At 39.4% G+C, this 18,018-nt stretch overlaps 2 protein-coding genes across 2 annotated transcripts; one reads left to right on the forward strand and one right to left on the reverse strand.

Moving 5' to 3' along the window:
- The first annotated feature begins 1,807 nt into the window (after positions 1-1,807).
- LOC124631928 lies at positions 1,808-4,667 on the forward strand. Its single transcript, XM_047166565.1, has 6 exons — positions 1,808-2,074; positions 2,497-2,694; positions 2,969-3,180; positions 3,547-3,755; positions 3,917-4,167; positions 4,452-4,667. The coding sequence occupies exons 1-6, from the start codon at positions 1,842-1,844 to the stop codon at positions 4,570-4,572; spliced, it is 1,224 nt and encodes a 407-aa protein (XP_047022521.1). The 5' UTR covers positions 1,808-1,841; the 3' UTR covers positions 4,573-4,667.
- A 557-nt stretch (positions 4,668-5,224) lies between these two features.
- Positions 5,225-10,006, reverse strand: LOC124631994 (homeobox protein B-H2). Its single transcript, XM_047166647.1, has 3 exons — positions 9,514-10,006; positions 8,698-8,811; positions 5,225-6,012 (listed from the first exon to the last, which is right to left on the reverse strand). The coding sequence occupies exons 1-3, from the start codon at positions 10,004-10,006 to the stop codon at positions 5,642-5,644; spliced, it is 978 nt and encodes a 325-aa protein (XP_047022603.1). The 3' UTR covers positions 5,225-5,641.
- Positions 10,007-18,018: the final 8,012 nt, after the last annotated feature.

Below are 18,018 nucleotides of genomic sequence, written 5' to 3' on the forward strand. Positions count from 1 at the left end.
TTCCCAACTAGGGTCATTAAATCGCGGAGAATCTTAACACCGCGATTCAGGATATGCATAAAAATGCACAACGCCATCTATGTTGACATAATGTAACTAAAACACACACGAACTATGTTATTTCCAAATGATACACACACTAATAAATTCAATTAAGTAATACAAAGAACAAATTGTTAATGGTATTATCTAAAACAAAATAAGAACAATGAGAGTGAATTTGTCTGATTTGTTTGTTTACATATTTGAGAAAGCGCTGTCACTCGCGCGTAGACAGATATAGCTACTCTACTCTTGACGCGTTCTTTCTCGTTCACTCGCGAGTTTTGATTGGTGGAAGCCGCTCCGTGAGCCGGCTTACCGCTCGCCCTTATTTTGCGAACATCGCGCGGCGCGGCGTGGATGACGTCACGCAAGCGTAGTTTTGTATGGAGGCGGAAGCCGCGGCTTATTTAGTAGGAGCAAAATGTTTCAAGTAATTTATAGACAATTTTTTTACGGTGGTAGGCGTTTTGTTATACCTACATATTTAAATTGTGTGGTTTAAATGATTATATTAATTATACCTATACCTATATTATAACTTATACCTATGCTTCTTTCTTGAAATTCGAAAGGGAAGCCGATGGGAATCGGCTTATAAGGACGCCTCGCCACTGGTACCTACTGCCAATATCTAAACATTAAAAAAAATATGTTACAAAGATCATTATCCAAATATAAACCGGGTTATATATTAGGATAATGATCTTTGTAAAATATTTTTTTCAGAGTCTTTATGTTTATGTAATTAGTAGGTACCTATATTACTATTTAACTTTTTAGTGATATGAAGATACCTACATATTTTATTTTCTGATCTGACGCCCTGGATATTTGAGATTAAGTATTTTTAGTTATCAGTACATCAATTTACAGCCAGCTTGACACACTCATACTTCCAGAATATCTCTTCCCGAGTATAAGTGTAATTACCCCCGATGCCTGATCGCGGACCATGGTAGATCACTCACTATAACGAATTTTTTAAACTACGTACCTACCTACGCTTTGCTGTGTTTTGTAAGTTGGTTTCAATATTTATGCGTTACCTTTTATTTGAGTTAATCTAGTTCTTTGCTAAGGAAGAAGGTAACGACAGATGGTTTCTCATGTTTGTAGTACCTACTTACGTAGTAACTACAGTAGTAAGTTACGAAATGTTAATAAAACCATTAGGTACCCTTTAATATCAGTAGCAGAATAAACTAAGCCACATAATATCTAATCCGACACCCTCGCAAAATCTGTTTACCCGCCGCAGATAAAAAGCTTTTTAATGGTGCGGGTGCAATATGGTTTGTTCTCACGTCAAACGTCTTCGATATGACATCCGAACATTTGTAATACAACAATGGATCTTTTACCCCCAAGGGGGTATTAAAGAGCCACGGGGGTCGGGTAGGGGTGCTTTATAATAGATTCTATACCTTTCATACCTACCTGTGAGGTATGGTTGAGACGTTTGCGATTAGGCACTGAATCTAATAATTTCTCGCACATCCAATCTACTTACTTAGGTACCTAGCTGCTTAGTCACATACATAACATCGTGATAATGATAAAGCGTTTCCAATTACCTTAATTTCTTTAGCTATGAACGAACAGCCAACTTGTTTCAAGATCACATTTACTTACCGTTATAAACATTTACGATTATCTTAATTTCAACGCTTATCTGCGGACCATTTTCCGCTTTATAACTCGAATAATATATTTGTCCAAGATACTCATTGTGTGGTGTGCCATTTGTTGTTCTACTGTAAGCCTAGAAGCACACGACATTTGCTCTTAGGTACAAAATGTACAGAATACTCACAGTTCTTTTCCAATATTTGATGATCGTGTCTTGTAAAATGTTTGAAAGTGAATTAAATGTGAATGATATACTTCGTTCTGATCTGATGCCAACGTTCTTTATGGTGGATGGTGAAACAGAAGATGTTCAACGAGTTAATAATACGCTTAGCAAACCTGTAGAGCAGTCAGTTAATGGATCTATTGATGCGGCACTGTCGACACTCGCTTTTCACAGGTATCTGATGATGTTTTTTTTTGTCTTTAATATGTTTATCACTAAAGTAGAATAGGTATATAGTTGCTATTTGGGGATTTCTTAGAGAGCCGAGTCGAGATAAGATTTAAGTAGTTGCTTATCCAAATGTATCAAAAAAAGAGAATATATCTCTTTGTTACTCCTAATTACAAGATGAATCCAGCAATTAAGACACTTAACCTTACTCAAAATAATTATGGTGTTGAAAGTAAATATATTATTTGATAGAAGTGGATTTCATTATCCTCGGGACCTATTTTAGTCGTTGTATGAGCTCAATATAAAAGGCTAGGCAGATGATGTTACTGCTTAACCATATCGAATTAAGTATATTTTTTTCATTATAATTAACAATGGTCCTCTAACTACCCTTTTAATAGTAAGAAATATATTGCTTACAGAAAAATGATGAACGAATTTCATTGTCGCAACTACATAGCCGATCAAATTTTGGAAGAAATGGGTAAAAGTGTTCTGCAAAATAGGATCGGAAGGCCATTCACCGAAGTTAAAGATAACATGCTTATGCGGAGACAAGATTTGAGGAATAATGTGATGTTTGACGTTGGCTCCGCTAACTACCAAGAGTGGCTTGCCAAGTAAGATTAACCACATTTCTTCAAACAGGGAAAATAGGTTCTTGATTTACCGGGTTACTTTCTTTAAAAAGCCTTGAAACGTCGCTTTGCTGCGCGAACGTTGGCTTTAATTAACTGCTTACCTTAGCTGCCGAAATCTGACAACTTCTCATTCGTAAATTACTTACAACGTGAAGTCTGTTTTGTAGCATGTATTCTGCATACTATTTACAGTACAGAGACTTAGATGTAACTATGTAGATGTGCACTGTTTAAAGTACATATTTAATTATAGGGTGGCAGCACTTAACGATGTCCACAACGTAGCCAATATTGCCGCAAATACTGGCAACAGCAACGTTTCACTAGCAGGGGCTTCAGCAGCCCCGTCGGCGCCTCAAGTACCAACGCTTCAAACAAGAGAAGGCTACGAAGTGTATGAGGGAGGCAAGGAGTTCACAGGCTATGGAGCTCCCGATGTACCACCGCCGGATCTTGCTAAGTATAGTAAGGGTAATGAAATGGAGACAAGTAACGCAACATATGAACTGCACAATACATTAGCGCTATTTTTGCACATAGACATTACACGTAGACATAAGAAGGATGAAGAAGAAAGCTGAATTATGGAATACAAAGAACTCTTTTGAACACACAGAAACTATATTGATAAATAGAAAGCCCTCTGGTAGTTCTCATTAGTTAGCACACTTTGTAAGTACGGAGTGAATCCCACTTAAAAAAATTGGGATCTCAATTGCAATACCTACCTAAGTTCGATTTTAGAAATTGAATTATCTGCATTATCTCACTACCACCTTGTCCTACAACAAGTATGTACTTCTCATGTGGTTATCAAATCAACATTTTCAGGTGGCGGTTACGAGTATTCCATGCCTCCTCCTCCACCGCCACTATACCATCACCCAGCGGCAGTTCAACAAACCCATGTGGTTGAAGAATATGCAGAACACGACAGTCACAGTCTTGGTTTAGCTGATCTGTTCGACATATCGCTTACGGGGATCGCTTTCTTATCTTTCGGCATGTTTATTCTGCAAGTACTCATGTGTATCACCATGGTGAGTGTCGTTCTGTATTCTGGAAGCTATACATATATAAAGTTTAGTTATATGGAAGGGAATTTTATTCTAACTAAAAGCAATAATTGTCGTAGGTCCAGTCACTTATTCCGACTAAGTATTTTGTGTAATAAAATGAAAAAGGTGAACATTACTTTCAGAATCCACAACAACCTCAAGTAATGCAAATGGTGGACAACAGCGGTGATACGGTTAACGTGGATGACGTATTTCGGGTTAAGCGAGAGACACACGAGAGTACTACCATTCCTTCAGTGAACAAGATGGCTCGTTACGCACTGTTGGCACTGCGGCCGCGCTCCACTCCTTGTCTGTACCGAGCCTTATGTGTGGGGAATAAGAAGGCTCGGGATCTACGTGATAGCAATTGGTACTGGTTACCAGTTTGGCAGTAAGTATTCGAACACTCGGCAACACGGCTGTTCGTTTTGTTGATCGCTTTAAAAAAAAAAGTAACCTAGAAGTGATGTTTTTTGAAAGAATAATTTCGTTCGTTACAATTAATTATTTACGGTTTTATCCACATCAACTTAAGATATTCAGAGCGTATGTCCTGCATATCCCTTATATGTCCCTGCTTATTTTCTGCGAATTGATTAGGTAGCTATTTTGAAAAATACACAGAGTCTAAAAAAAGCTCATTTTTGAATCGTTGCTATTTTCGTTACCCCACAGTGCGGGAGTAGCATGGACCCGCGGTGGAGCACTAGGTGCCCTTCGAGCTGCGACCCTGGGGCTCGGTGGAGCTGACTGCGATATCCACTATCCGAGAGCACATTGCACTACCAACTCCTAACAATATCTATGTTGTTTCTTGTTACGTGTTATTTTTTTTTATTTTATGAAGTACAATGTTTTTTGTTATATTATAATGTCTTTGACACACCATAATTATTCACTACATACATTTCATTATGATACACGTGATTACCTACTACGTCGTGAAATATTAAAGTTAAAAAATATTAGTTAAAGAAATAAAGGCAATAAAGTATCTAATATTTTATTGCATGTGATATTGCTTATGTATTTGCTAAAATTATAACAATACATACATCTCAGTTTACATTATGAACATTACTTATTTTAACTTATTAATTAGGCTCTACAGATAACCTCAATCTACATCATCTAGGTACTAACTTAAAATTACAAAAGAATATAATTAGGTTTCTACTTACCTAGTAGCATGTCTATAGCTGGGTACTCACTTAGCAGTGTAGCACGTAACGTATCAGATACGGTATCAACCTGCAAGTGGGTACGGCTCGTCCACGGTCCTCGCGAGCACACTGCGAGCCGCCTTTGTGTTCGCAGTGAAACCGCCACTCGGCGGGTCACTGCGAGCTTACAGCGATCCACGCGCGAGCGGCTCGCAGCGGGCTCGTGCCTACGTACTCACTTGATACCGTATCTGATTCGTTACGTGCTACACTGCTAAGTGAGTACCCAGCTTATTACTTACTTTTAAATTTCGTGTTGTGACGAAACTTTATGTTTATTACTACTTTAACGTTAAGACAACATATTCCTGCGCGTGTTATATTTGACACCTCCGATTTAGGATCAACAGTGACAAAAGTAGCAAGTTAAGTAATTATGTACAGTTCGCGAAGCAATCAAAATAGTTAACACGCTATTAAAACACTTGGAAACAGAACAAAACTGTTGCTGGAATTACTAAATAGGGGGCCGTTAAAATTATGTATGAGTAAACTAATTTGTAAGCGAAACATTTCAGTTTTACCAATGAGGCTACGATGCACTATCAAAAGAAATGAAAACTGACCGACGTAGCTTTAATGTCACCAGTATGCTGTCTTCGAATTAATATTTTTCGCCTTAATTCTATGTGCAGTCTTTCCCTAAGGTGGCGAAGATGGCAATGTTACCGGTGTAAAGACACAACTTAGAGGCGTGTACGCGTACGGATTCAACAGTGAGTAAGCCGGCGGGGCGTGGCCGAAAATCTGCCCCGGGAACAACCCTTGACGCTGAGCTATTTTCAAACGAGAAGTCAACTGCTTCTTCCACTTCGTCCTTCTGTTCTGAAACCACGTCTTTATCTGTACCTCAGTTAGACCCAAAGCTTTTGATAGTTCCATCCTCTTCGATACGCTTAGATACTTGTCGATTTTAAACTCGGCTTCCAATCGTTCTAGTTGTTTCGCGCTGTAAGCTTGTCTTGGCTTTCTCTCTGGTCCGGCTCTACGTGGTCGTCTATTATTCTTGTCATCTACAAAAGAAAAATGCATGTTAAGCTACATAATTGTAATTCTGTTTTCTGTGTGCGAATAAAACTTGCACGTTCATAGTTTTGAGGTTTTGAAAGCGTCTCCTTCATTTACAAAGTAGCTGCTCTCGCTAAAACAAATACGTAGTAAAGTTTTTTCGAACACTAATCGGAATTATGACAGGCTCTCGTTAAGTGGCTATAAACACAATCAGTCTGTTTGTGCAGCGACTGCGCAGTTTGACATCTCGCGTGTCAACACAGCATTGTGGTCGGTGATGTGCGATGGTCTTACTAACCGACTGCTAACTATTTACGTAAGCATTTTACGAGCATCCAGGTTTTTCAGTGCATTTCAAAATTTAGTAGAAGTTAAAGAATAAGAAATATGTTAAGTTACACTCAATGAAATATTTGTTCACTCAATGTAATGTTCCGTTTTTTACACATACGAAAATAAAATGTTAAGAAGTTCTTTAAAGTTACTCATTTTGTAACAAATGGTACATATTTAATACGCACAATATTATTTACTACACTATTCCACACTATATTGAGTTTAATCGTTGTTACATTATAGAATCCTAAGATTAATTGAATCCTATGATTAAAAAATTTGCACGCATCCTACAATAAGAAAATTGTTGATCATTCATGCTAATCAACAATTTGTGCGATGCAAGCTGCCCTAAAAATGTTTCTGTAAAACCTATAAATAATGGCATATATCTGTGCTTCTAAAATATATTTTTCTGTAAGTTTCTTGGGCCATAGTTGAAGGACAGAATTATACAGGATTGCATAAATAAAAACGTACGAAGATTACCTACTCTTTCATAACCAATGCCGTTATGGCCTAGGTAAATGCCAAAGCTAGGTCGTGACTCGTGACCAACGTATTTGATAACTTATTAGAACCTATAATGTAATTTTCTGAAAATGTTGAATGGTGTATCACAAGATTCGTTCAGCTTTTCGCATTCTATTGTTACTAGGTCTAAAGGCAGGCCCGAACACGAGCTTCCATTTCAGTATTTCATTAACAATTAACAACATTATTGACGGAGTCTATTTCTCAGTATGTAGTGCATAGGTGTGGTGTAAACTCAGTTCCTGGATGGAGTTCGATCACAGCAGGGTCCGCGTTAAGGCGATGCATAAACACCAGAGCTTTGTTGGTAATTATCGTCGCGGCAGCTGTTTGCCTACACCTCGGTGCGAAGTCGCGACCACCGTCCGACGGCTGGCGACATTTCGTCGAATGTGCCCTCGTACTAATCGCGCGAACCATAACGCTATGTGTAACCAACTTGTTGGATGTTACAATTAGTTAGAACAGTCAACAAATCGTGTTAACATCAGTTTTTACAACATACGCTAGCGTGTGTCACTGAATTTAAAATGTTCGCAGATTCACATATGATTATCTACTTTATTGCCCATTTCCTGTCGTTAAGATCTTGCAAAAGTCTGCCCATTGTTGAATTGCGAAATACAAATAAATTATTTTTGAAAACTGATAATAGATCAATTTGCAGGTGCATCGAAATGATTTACACTCTTTATATGAAAAGAAAATACAGTTTGCTCACGAATTTAGTATGCGGATGTGGGCTATAAAAATAGCCTCAAAATAGGTAGCCATTACGTTTAAAAAAACAGTGGTCTGGCGACAATCTTTTCGTTTGTTTCCAGCAGTCTGCATCAAATAAAGTGAAAGAATGTCAAATGTCAATGCAGTTGTGTCGCTTCGAGTTGACATAGAAAGTTTGAGTTCGGACCCCCGGGCTATTCCCGGACGTTACACACTCACACTAATTTTATAGCCACCGAAATTCCTTCACTGCTGGACCAACAAATGTGACAAAACTGATGTTGAGTAAGTATACAGATTTACTGGAACGCTAACGTTCGGTATTTGACTTACGGTATTAATGATTCATCGTCATTGCTCATCAAAGATTATATTTAAATACGTGGCACACTTAACTCTTTCCCAATTAGAGATTTTAAGATGTAACGGTATTGCCTTGGTTTACTATGTGGGGAATTTAATAAATGTACTTTCATTACATTGTAATAAATAGGTAGGTGCAAAATCGATATATAAATTCAAGGCTTAGAGCAATGATAATAAAGAATAGAAAGGTAATTAAATAATATTACGTGTGAGGGATGATTGCGTGCGAATTAGGCGTGCGAAGCATCACACCGGGCGAAGTGCACGCGATTGTAACGCACGCATATGACGGTATCGTAACACCAAAGTTATTAAATGCGTTACTGTGGAGATGTGGTATGGTAACCGATCATTTTTAATGCTTTTAGGATTTGGTGAATAAGATAAGCTTAGGAATTAATAAGAAGGAGACGAAAGGGAAAGAAGGCAGTAATTTACCAACTTCAAAACTTATGTTTTGTGCTTACTTTTAACAAAATAGAAATTACTCGATTTTAATGTTGGTTATGAAATCAAAGTTATCATTATTCTTGGTCCAGCTTATTTTAAGCGCTTACCTTACATAGGTTAGGTGGGTATTTATTTTGTGCCTAATTACGAGGATAGATGTTTAATCCGATAATATTATGCCACGTTAACCATAACGATGTACAACTTACTTATTGTATAATAAAACTTATAAATAGGTCTTAAAATATGTTTTAAATAAAAGTTATTTTAATAGTTACCATAAAGGGCGGCGGAGGGTTGATGCGTGGCCAGCCAATGCGCATACGCATGGCCAGCCAACAATCCGGCGTCGTTCAGCGCGTTCAGATCTGGACACGTTGACGTTGACGATACTGTTACAAAGATTTACATTAAGTATATTTTCCATGCAAATGTTCACAGAACCCCTAAGTATTTTATAGGAAATTTAGGAAGCGATACACCTACTACTTTCGCTTAATCAACAAGAGGTACCATATAATATTAAATGATTCTTCGTATCAGAATAAATTAAATAGACTTCTCACGTTATATAAGTTTTTTTATGATACTTAGGCCTATTTAAAAAATTAAATAATGGCGTGCTGGTGAATCAGGCTTTATTCCGCTCTGACGAGCAGGCATGAACATTCGAGACTTCAGTTTTTCATACTTTACTTCCTAATCTGTATACGAGTAGAGGTACCTATCTATGCGCTGTGCGCAGTAGGGCAGTAAAAAGGTTGATTATAATATGTAAGGTACTAGGAGGGTAATCTTTGGAGCTTGATTTAAAGTGATTTCGAATTTTGTTTTAACAGAAACACACATATTTTAGTATGTAAATATGTATATATAGTTACGGAAATAAGTCCTCCAGGGGAAGATGGTATGCTGTAAAAACTGCAATTTAAATTATGCTATGGTGATATAGGTTATTTTTACATTCGAACGCGGCGGCCAGGGTTCAGCAAAAATTGAACTTGATAATTTTCGCACTAAGACGAGAGTGACGCTGCTGCAGCGATCCTAGCCGTTATTCCCCTCCCCTTAATTTGTTAGTTTAAAGTTCTTACCATTATGTTCATCAGCATTCTCCTCGATATTGTCACCACTATCGGCGCGTATGTTACTAGCAAGTTTCGAACTATTGCTTTTATTATTCCCTAATATACTGTCTATAAGAAACGTTTTACTTTTACCGTGAATAACACTGTTCACTGACTCTTTCGAACTATTATGCGAAGATTCACTACTATTGCACAGATTTCTAAGATTGTCCAAAGCATGAGTTGGAAATATTACGCGGCTTGATTCCAAAAAACATCTTTTATCAGGATTTAGTAAAGGATTTATACCGTTTTTAATATTTTTGGTTTCAGTGTTCCGATGGCTTGATTGTTCACTGTTATCACAAATATCTATTGTTTCGTTTTCACTATCATATTCGGTTTCTGATTCACAATCGTAACTAGAGTCTCTTTCGGCACTACACAGTACACTATTATCTTCTCGTTTACATAAGTATTCGTTTTCACAAGTGCTAGAAATGTCATCTATCGTATCCATTTTGCTCGATATTATATTAAATTATAACTTCATTTGGTAATCGTAAATGTTACGCCTATAATGTCACTTCACTAAACATTGGCCGCGGAGATTAAACCCAAGACTAAATTCTTAGCTTCGAGTTTGCCGGAAACTGATAATTGCATCCGAAAATAGGTGGTGCCAAGAGATCGGCCGCGGTGGCTGTAGGTATGAACGAGATGAGATTCTCTAACGCTACTGGCTGTTCGTGGAGTGGAGGGGATGGCGCCATCTTAAGTAGGTGGGGCTTCGATAACCGCCTGTGAAAATTCACACCTTTCTTTTATTTGATAACACGTTATGTCAGAGCTCTTTAGCTCACAAAGGATCTCTAAAAGCTTATGATGAGGTGAGGATCCAATTTCTACCGGTTATTGTTTGATTAATGTCGCAGATTTAAGTGATTTATTGTAAACGATCCGAGTTGCTTAATGCGCTGCCGGTGGGGGTAAACTAGTAGATTTCAAATGTTGTTAGAGGTTTGAAAGATAGCTATTGTTTAAATGAATTTACGGTATTAATTGATATTCTGAGAATATATATTTTAACAGACTATTATTTTTATATAATCATTATACTTTTCTGGACTTAGAAAATAGATAATATAGAATTTTATGTGGTATAGGTATAAGTGAAGAAAGTTATCTTTTGAGAAACGTATCTTTTTTGAGGAATCTTAATTCTCAACCGTAACAGGCTTTTGAGAATTATGCATTGTTTTTTATTAATCACGTAATTTAATATCTCTGTTTTGATCAATTGAATTTTAGCTTCACTGAATCTTAGTCTTTACGTTAAAAGGACAAAAACGAATATTAGTTCACATTTCGTTACCCTATCAATAAACTGCAGATACTCAACCATTAAGTAATTAATGATTACTTTGTTTTATCGCCTTATTACCGCCCTCTTGGCTGTACCCCTAGTTTATTAAGGCTTAGAGCATCTTTAATGTGAAGAAAAATCATCCAGTTTGAGACAACCATTTTCTCTCAGCGCTCTCTTTGCGCTTTCACGGGAAACATCTCCCTACGTTTCACTCCGAGAAAAGTCATTTCCCTAACACGCAAAAGCTTTTACTTCATTTCGCTTTCCGCCACTAGATGGCGCTGTCGTTAGGCAAGCTTACGAAGTGTAGTGCTATCAATAGATAGCGTAACTTGCCATTTTATTACGAGGGGCTTTTACAAGAGCGGTTTCACTGTCTCTTCTTATTTAATATTGCTCATAAATGACGCCAGATGTCGCTGTGGTACTTCTCTAGCTCAGATTTTCATCAGCGTATAAAAAGGCGGGAACCGAGATTCGTGCAGATGGAGTTTCATAAGGACTAACTTTTTTATTTGAATCCAGACTGCCAACACCGACAAACAAAGTTTTTTATAGTTTTCTGTTGGTTTTGCTGAGCTCAAAACATTAGTTTTCTCATTACGTAGCTATTTAGAAATGTTCTGTGTATAATTTAAGTTAAATAAATAGTTATTTCACACATTTACACTGAATCTCGTATTTTTTATTATAACTTTTGGCTTAAACTAGATCCAAAATACATATTTAATAACCAAAAACAGTAGATATATATCTGCTACCGGTTCAATCCGTGAAAGGATGGACGAGTGACGCCGGGGAACGGAAAACTAGTCGTTAGCTCAAATGTCGATATTTACCGGAATGCCACCAAGTTTTGCGTTTGTGTCGAATCTCTCTTCTTAAAGTATTTGGACGGCTTTTGGAAGATGGCATGAGAATTTGTGGTTTGAAACAGCAAAACAAGAAGTTTGATTGAGTTGCGTTGTTTTTATTTATCTATTCACAAAATATTTACATTAATTGAAAATAATTGAAAATAAAATAAACTTATATATATATACAACTTAAAACTAATATAGGGCATCAAAAAATTGCTCCTCATCGCTGTCACTGGGTAATGTACCCAAAAGACTGGCAGCATTGCCACGTTGGATGGCAATGCTCAACCTCTGTGCGAAATAAAAGCCAGCCTTTGGGTCCCGGGAAGTGTCAACCAGGCGCTGGGAAATATCCCTGGCAAGAAGGTGGGCGCTCGGACCCCACGGCCCTAGAGTTTCAACCCCAAACGGCTCAAACATGTAATTGCCTATAAGGTTACTATATTTGCGCCGCTTGAGGTTCTCTGCTTGTGCAGCGGCGGAGCCAGCACGACATGCAGTTCCGGGAAGGTGAGATGGCGCAAGAGTGTCGACGCATGTCGCGTCCCACACTAAAGTCCTACCCACCTTCCACGGAAATAGCGACATGCCGTCTGGTCTCTTGCCATCGTCGCGTGCCAAGCCATTTGGTTCGAGTACGGCTGGCACGCCGACGGCAACAAGAGCGCGACGGATCACGTCGTTTATGTTGGCATGTCGTGGTATGCGGCCGGCACTCCGGCTGCACGACAGGCCGTGGTGACCGAGGCTGTTGACAGCTTCCCCGCAGTGGCAGCGATGAGGAGAGCAGCATGGAGCACCTAGTCGGAGGCAAACGGCGAGTCTGAAGGTGGTGTCATCAAACATGGTGCCTGTGTTTGAGGACGGAAGTGCAAGAAGCCATAGACCCGACTCCCATTCACCCACAGCCAGTAGGCGCGCTCGCTCTGCAGAAGTCATTGACGTATCGATTAAACTTTTCCGTATTACTCTGCAGAGCGGCTCATCCCACTGTCTCTGAGAGGACAGGTTGGCGGGTAAGTCGGTGTTGGGGCATGCGACTTTCCAAGCGTTTAAAGCCTCAGTCAGGCTTGGCACCTCAAAATTGACCAGTGTGGTGGGTAATATTTTCCTGATCAATTTCTCAGTGCCATGGACCGAGGAAATAAAGGCTGGTAAACTTACACTGGAAATTTTACGGACACCAAGTCCTCCCATACGGATGGGAAGAGTCGCTTGAGACCAAGCTCTGTCGTCCAAGGCCACATTTAAAATGGATGATAGTGTATGTCTTATAATTTCGTCGATTTTGTCCAAAAGGTTGGTGTGCTTCCATAAATGGGAAGCACGCAAGTTATATGTGTCGGTGAAATCAATAGTACGGACGCTGATTTGACAACGAGGCGGAAGTGTTGTGACGTAGCACTTCGACGGAGTCTGGTTTGGAGCTTCGCGCGCGCCGACGAGACATCGCTCTCTTCTCTGCCGGCCGTCGTGCGAGCAACATCAAACCAGGAACTGTCCTACGACTCGTTGTGAAATTGTGATAGAGATTATAATTATAAAGTTACAAGAATAAATCGGTTGTGTGATTGGTTGCTCGTGAAACATTCATTTATTGCTCATATCCCAACTTCGCCCACGAAATATGTCTACTGGAGAAGAATCACCCTCAGGCCGGCCTCCTGCGCTGACATCAGAAGTTGGATCTGAACAAATAGACGAAAATCGCACCGATGTTACACCACGTGGCGAAAATGGCGGGAGCGGCGACACGTGGCGGTTATTATTTGAAGTCCAAAATTCAAATATGAAAGCCCTTATTGAAGCCCTGAATAAGCCAAAGCATTCCACCCAACTTGTGACGCTTCCAGAATTCGACCCAGACAAGACGGACGCAGATGCACGTTCCTGGTGTGCCACTTCAGATCTGTGCTTTGCCGATAACCCGATGGAAGGAGGTCAGCTTGTCGTCACCATTAGCAAGGCGCTCAAAGGAACGGCATCAGCGTGGCTGTCTACGGTCTCCTACCCAGGCATGACATGGGCAGACTTTAAGGAGTTATTCATTGCCAGATTTGTGAGTACGGAAACGCCTGCAGGTACTCTGATAAAGCTTAGTACCGACAAACCCAAAGAAGATGAGACCCTAGCCGCGTACGGTAGTCGTGTCATGTCACTGCTATTCAATCGCTGGAAGAATCTTACGGTCGAACAAATAGTGGTGGCAACAACAGTAGCACACATCTCCCAGTTCGATTCGCGGTTACAAAGAATGGCTTTTACATCTGAATTGAAAGATCGCCAGCGCTTACAGCAAGAATTACAAGCTTTTACATACCTAAAGCGTAAGTCAAGTCCAGTCCCGGAACAGGGAGCACCCGAAAATAAACGCACGAAGACCTCTCATACAGCCCCGATCAAATGTTTCCACTGTGGGAGGAACGGACATCGACAGGCCGACTGTTTTCACAGACAAGACTTTAAAGGAAAACCACAAAACTTTCAAGCCTCAAGACCCAAATTCCAGCAACAAGGCACTTCCACTAACATCATCGTCTGCTACAAGTGTGGAAGGCAAGGTCACATTTCCACCCGGTGTCCTAATGGTGACAGCAGCACCGAGGCAGCAAGCAGCGAGCGACGTGTCGACGTATGCGTCGTTGATCCCCCGGCTGGAATTCTGTATCATCAAGGTCAGTCTTTTCCATTTCTCTATGATTCCGGTGCTGAGTGCTCACTTATTAAAGAAAGTGTATCATGTAAATTTTGTGGTAAACGTCAACAGAATGTAGTTACTTTAAAAGGGATTAGTCAAACGAGAGTATTCAGCACTGTTCAGATCAATTGCGTTGTTGATATTGATAATAATTGTATTGAGTTATTGTTGCATGTTTTACCGGACGCTTATTTACAATGTGATATAATGCTAGGTCGTGAAATATTGTCACTAGGATTCAGTATTAGTATGACAGCAACACATTTTAACATTTCTAAAATTCACAATGTAAACAATTGTATTCTACCCTCGACTGATCTAGTGAGCACCGTTCAGAATGATAATGACAAGTTTTCAACTAATGATTTTACCCACATTGATACTGACGTTTCTTTAGATTATAAAGCTGCCATTATTACTGTACTAAATCGTTATTCAGACTATTTTACTACCGGTATGCCACGTACGCGCGTAACAACTGGTGAACTCGTTATTCGTTTAGTTGATCCTTCTTTGACTGTGCAAAGACGTCCTTATAGGCTTAGTGCTCAAGAAAGAAAAATAATGCGTGACCGTGTAGATGAGTTATTGCGTGCGAATATTATTCGTCCGAGTAGTTCTCCATTTGCAAGTCCAGCCCTTTTGGTTAAAAAACGCGACGGTTCGGACAGAATGTGCATAGACTACCGCGAATTAAATAATAATACTGTTCCTGATCGGTATCCGTTGCCGCTAATATCAGACCAAATATCACGGTTGCATGGTGTGCGTTATTTTACAAAGTTAGATTGTGCGTCAGGTTTTCATTTAATCCCTATTCATTGCGAGAAATCTATACAGCGTACTGCGTTTATAACGCCAGATGGTCAGTACGAATATCTAGCCATGCCGTTCGGACTTCGAAATGCGATATCAGTTTTTCAACGGGCAATTGTAAATGCTTTAGGTAATTTGGTAAATGACTACGTTATAGTCTACGTTGATGACGTTCTTATTATTTCTGAATCTATTGAGGCAGGTATCGAGAGGCTTGACATAGTTTTAAAAACATTAACCCAAGCCGGATTTTCGTTGAATTTGAAAAAGTGTTCATTTTTAAAGACAGAACTCGAGTTTCTAGGCTACGAAGTTAAGTCGGGAGAGATAAGACCAAATCGTAGAAAGGTAGAAGCGTTGTCCACTTTGCCTCCACCATCCACCGTCACTCAGTTAAGGCAATTCATAGGTTTAGCTACGTATTTTAGACAGTTTGTACCTAATTTTTCACGCATAATGGGTCCCCTCTACAGATTGACGTGTGATAAAGTTCCTTTTTCTTGGCAACAACGTCATGAAGACATTAGAAAAGAAATTATCTCTGTTCTCATAAAAGAGCCAGTCTTAATGATTTTTGACCCTCAATACCCGGTAGAATTGCACACGGATGCGAGCTCTGAAGGTTACGGCGCTATTTTATTTCAAATTGTTGAAGGTAAACGTAGGGTTGTAGCATATTTTAGTAAGAGGACCACATCTGCGGAATCACGATACCACAGCTATGAGCTTGAGACGTTAGCGGTTGTTAATGCAATAAAACAGTTCCGGCAATTCTTACATGGTAGAAAATTTACAGTTGTGACCGATTGCAATTCATTAAAATCATCGCATAAAAAGATTGACTTGACACCACGAGTCCACAGGTGGTGGGCTTACTTGCAATGTTTTGACTTTGAGGTCGTTTATAATAAAGGTAAAGATATGGCTCACGCAGACTTTTTGTCACGAAATCATCCCCCACCACTCGATCAAGTAGCTAAATTAGAGTCCAAAGTAGATTGTAATAAAATTGTTAATTTAACCGAACTTTCTGGTAATTGGTTGCTGGCTGAACAAAAGCGTGATCCCGAAATATCTAAGCTTGTTTCCGACTTAAGTAATGCACAGTTAAAAGATGACATAGCGAAAACTTATGAAATTCGTAAAGGTGTTCTTAATCGTAAAATTCAGCGTAATGGCCGTACTAAATGTTTACCAATTCTGCCTAGAGCAATTAGGTGGTCAGTAGTAAGCAACATCCATGAGTCTCTTATTCACCTTGGCTACGATAAGACATTAGAGAAGTTATATGATGTTTACTGGTTTGAAGGAATGGCTCGTTACGTTAAAAAGTTTGTTGACAATTGCGTTACATGTAAGGTGGCTAAATCACATTCTGGCAAGGTCGAAGCTCAATTGCACCCAATACCAAAAGTAGGTACGCCATGGCATACTATACACATAGACGCGACGGGAAAACTAAGCGGCAAAAGCGATCGAAAAGAGTATGTTTTTGTCCTAATAGATGCTTTTACGAAATATGTTTTGCTGTATCACACGGTTAATATTGATTCTAAGAGCAGTATTAAAGCGGTAAAAGATAGTGTTTCGTTATTTGGTAGTCCGACTCGAATAATTGCGGATCAAGGAAGATGTTTCGCGAGTAAAGAGTTCAAAGAGTTCTGTGATTCCAGTAATATTGATTTACACCTAATCGCGACGGGCTCTTCACGCGCTAATGGACAGGTAGAGCGTGTTATGTCGGTTTTAAAATCTATGTTAACAGCTGTAGAGACGAAAGACCGTTCTTGGCAGGATTCACTAGGAGAAGTTCAACTTGCGATTAACTGCACGATTAATAGAACCTCTAAAGCCAGTCCCTTAGAATTATTGATAGGCAAGGTTGCGCGGCCTCTTTCTTTGATGGCACCAGATGATGTAGAACAGGATGTTGACTTAAACACCGTGAGAGGTGATGCGTTACGTAACATGGAGAGTGCAGCTTCCTACGAAAAACGTAGATTCGATACAACAAAGGCGAGACTCAATAAATTTTTGGTTGGTGACTTTGTTTTGGTTATGAATGAGGAGCGTAATCAAACAAAATTAGATCCAAAATTTAAAGGGCCGTTTGAGGTCATAGAAGTTCTTGACGGTGATCGTTATAATCTTAAATCCCTTAACTCTAAGCGCACTTATAAATACGCACATGATAGATTGCGAAAGATGCCGGAGAATCAAAGTATAACTGAAGTTGAAGTTGAGCAAAGTAGTTCTGATATTGAGGAGAGTGATTAAGTCTACATGATGATCGGACCGTACCAGAGGCTGTCGTGTAGCCGTAGCTCGGTAGAAATCGGCGTCTGCTCAGTGAGTAGTCCGTGAGTACGCGGTAAGCAGTCAGCTCTGGCGGAGGTCGGGTTTCAGTGGAAACCAATGAGTCCAGGGTAGACTCGGCGTTCCTATGTGAGGTTCGCAGTAAAGAGTAAAGAGTAACTGGAGGTTACTGGGCTAAGTGTAGCCATGGTCACATGTAGAGCTTGAATGTTTTGTTTTGATTTATCAGTTTAGAGTTTATTGTCTCTTGTAAGAGGCAGTGATCGGTTTTACTTTGATTTTCCTAATTTTGGTTCCGAAATATTGTAATGAAACGATTATTTTGTTGTTAATTGTTATCTTTCTTTTGTCAATTTGTCAATTTTCCAATTAAATGTAGCGTTTGAAAATTCCATTTAATTTTGCCTCACTTTAGTCGTCCCCAAACTGAGATCTTTCTTGACAAGAATTAATGAGCAATGTGATACTGTGTA

Source organism: Helicoverpa zea, chromosome 7, assembly GCF_022581195.2.
Source record: "Helicoverpa zea isolate HzStark_Cry1AcR chromosome 7, ilHelZeax1.1, whole genome shotgun sequence".
Lineage (NCBI taxonomy): Eukaryota > Metazoa > Arthropoda > Insecta > Lepidoptera > Noctuidae > Helicoverpa > Helicoverpa zea.

What these genes read in the sequence shown, in the direction of transcription:
- LOC124631928 (XM_047166565.1), top strand. Translation starts at nt 1,842, where the DNA reads ATGTACAGAATACTCACAGTTCTTTTCCAATATTTGATGATCGTGTCT. An exon ending in TACCAAGAGTGGCTTGCCAA is followed by an intron (nt 2,695 to 2,968) that starts GTAAGATTAACC and finishes ATTTAATTATAG; the next exon opens with GGTGGCAGCACTTAACGATG. An exon ending in TACTCATGTGTATCACCATG is followed by an intron (nt 3,756 to 3,916) that starts GTGAGTGTCGTT and finishes CATTACTTTCAG; the next exon opens with AATCCACAACAACCTCAAGT.
- LOC124631994 (XM_047166647.1), bottom strand. Translation starts at nt 10,006, where the DNA reads ATGGATACGATAGATGACATTTCTAGCACTTGTGAAAACGAATACTTA. An exon ending in GAATGCTGATGAACATAATG is followed by an intron (nt 8,812 to 9,513) that starts GTAAGAACTTTA and finishes TCTTTGTAACAG; the next exon opens with TATCGTCAACGTCAACGTGT. An exon ending in ACCCTCCGCCGCCCTTTATG is followed by an intron (nt 6,013 to 8,697) that starts GTAACTATTAAA and finishes TTTCTTTTGTAG; the next exon opens with ATGACAAGAATAATAGACGA.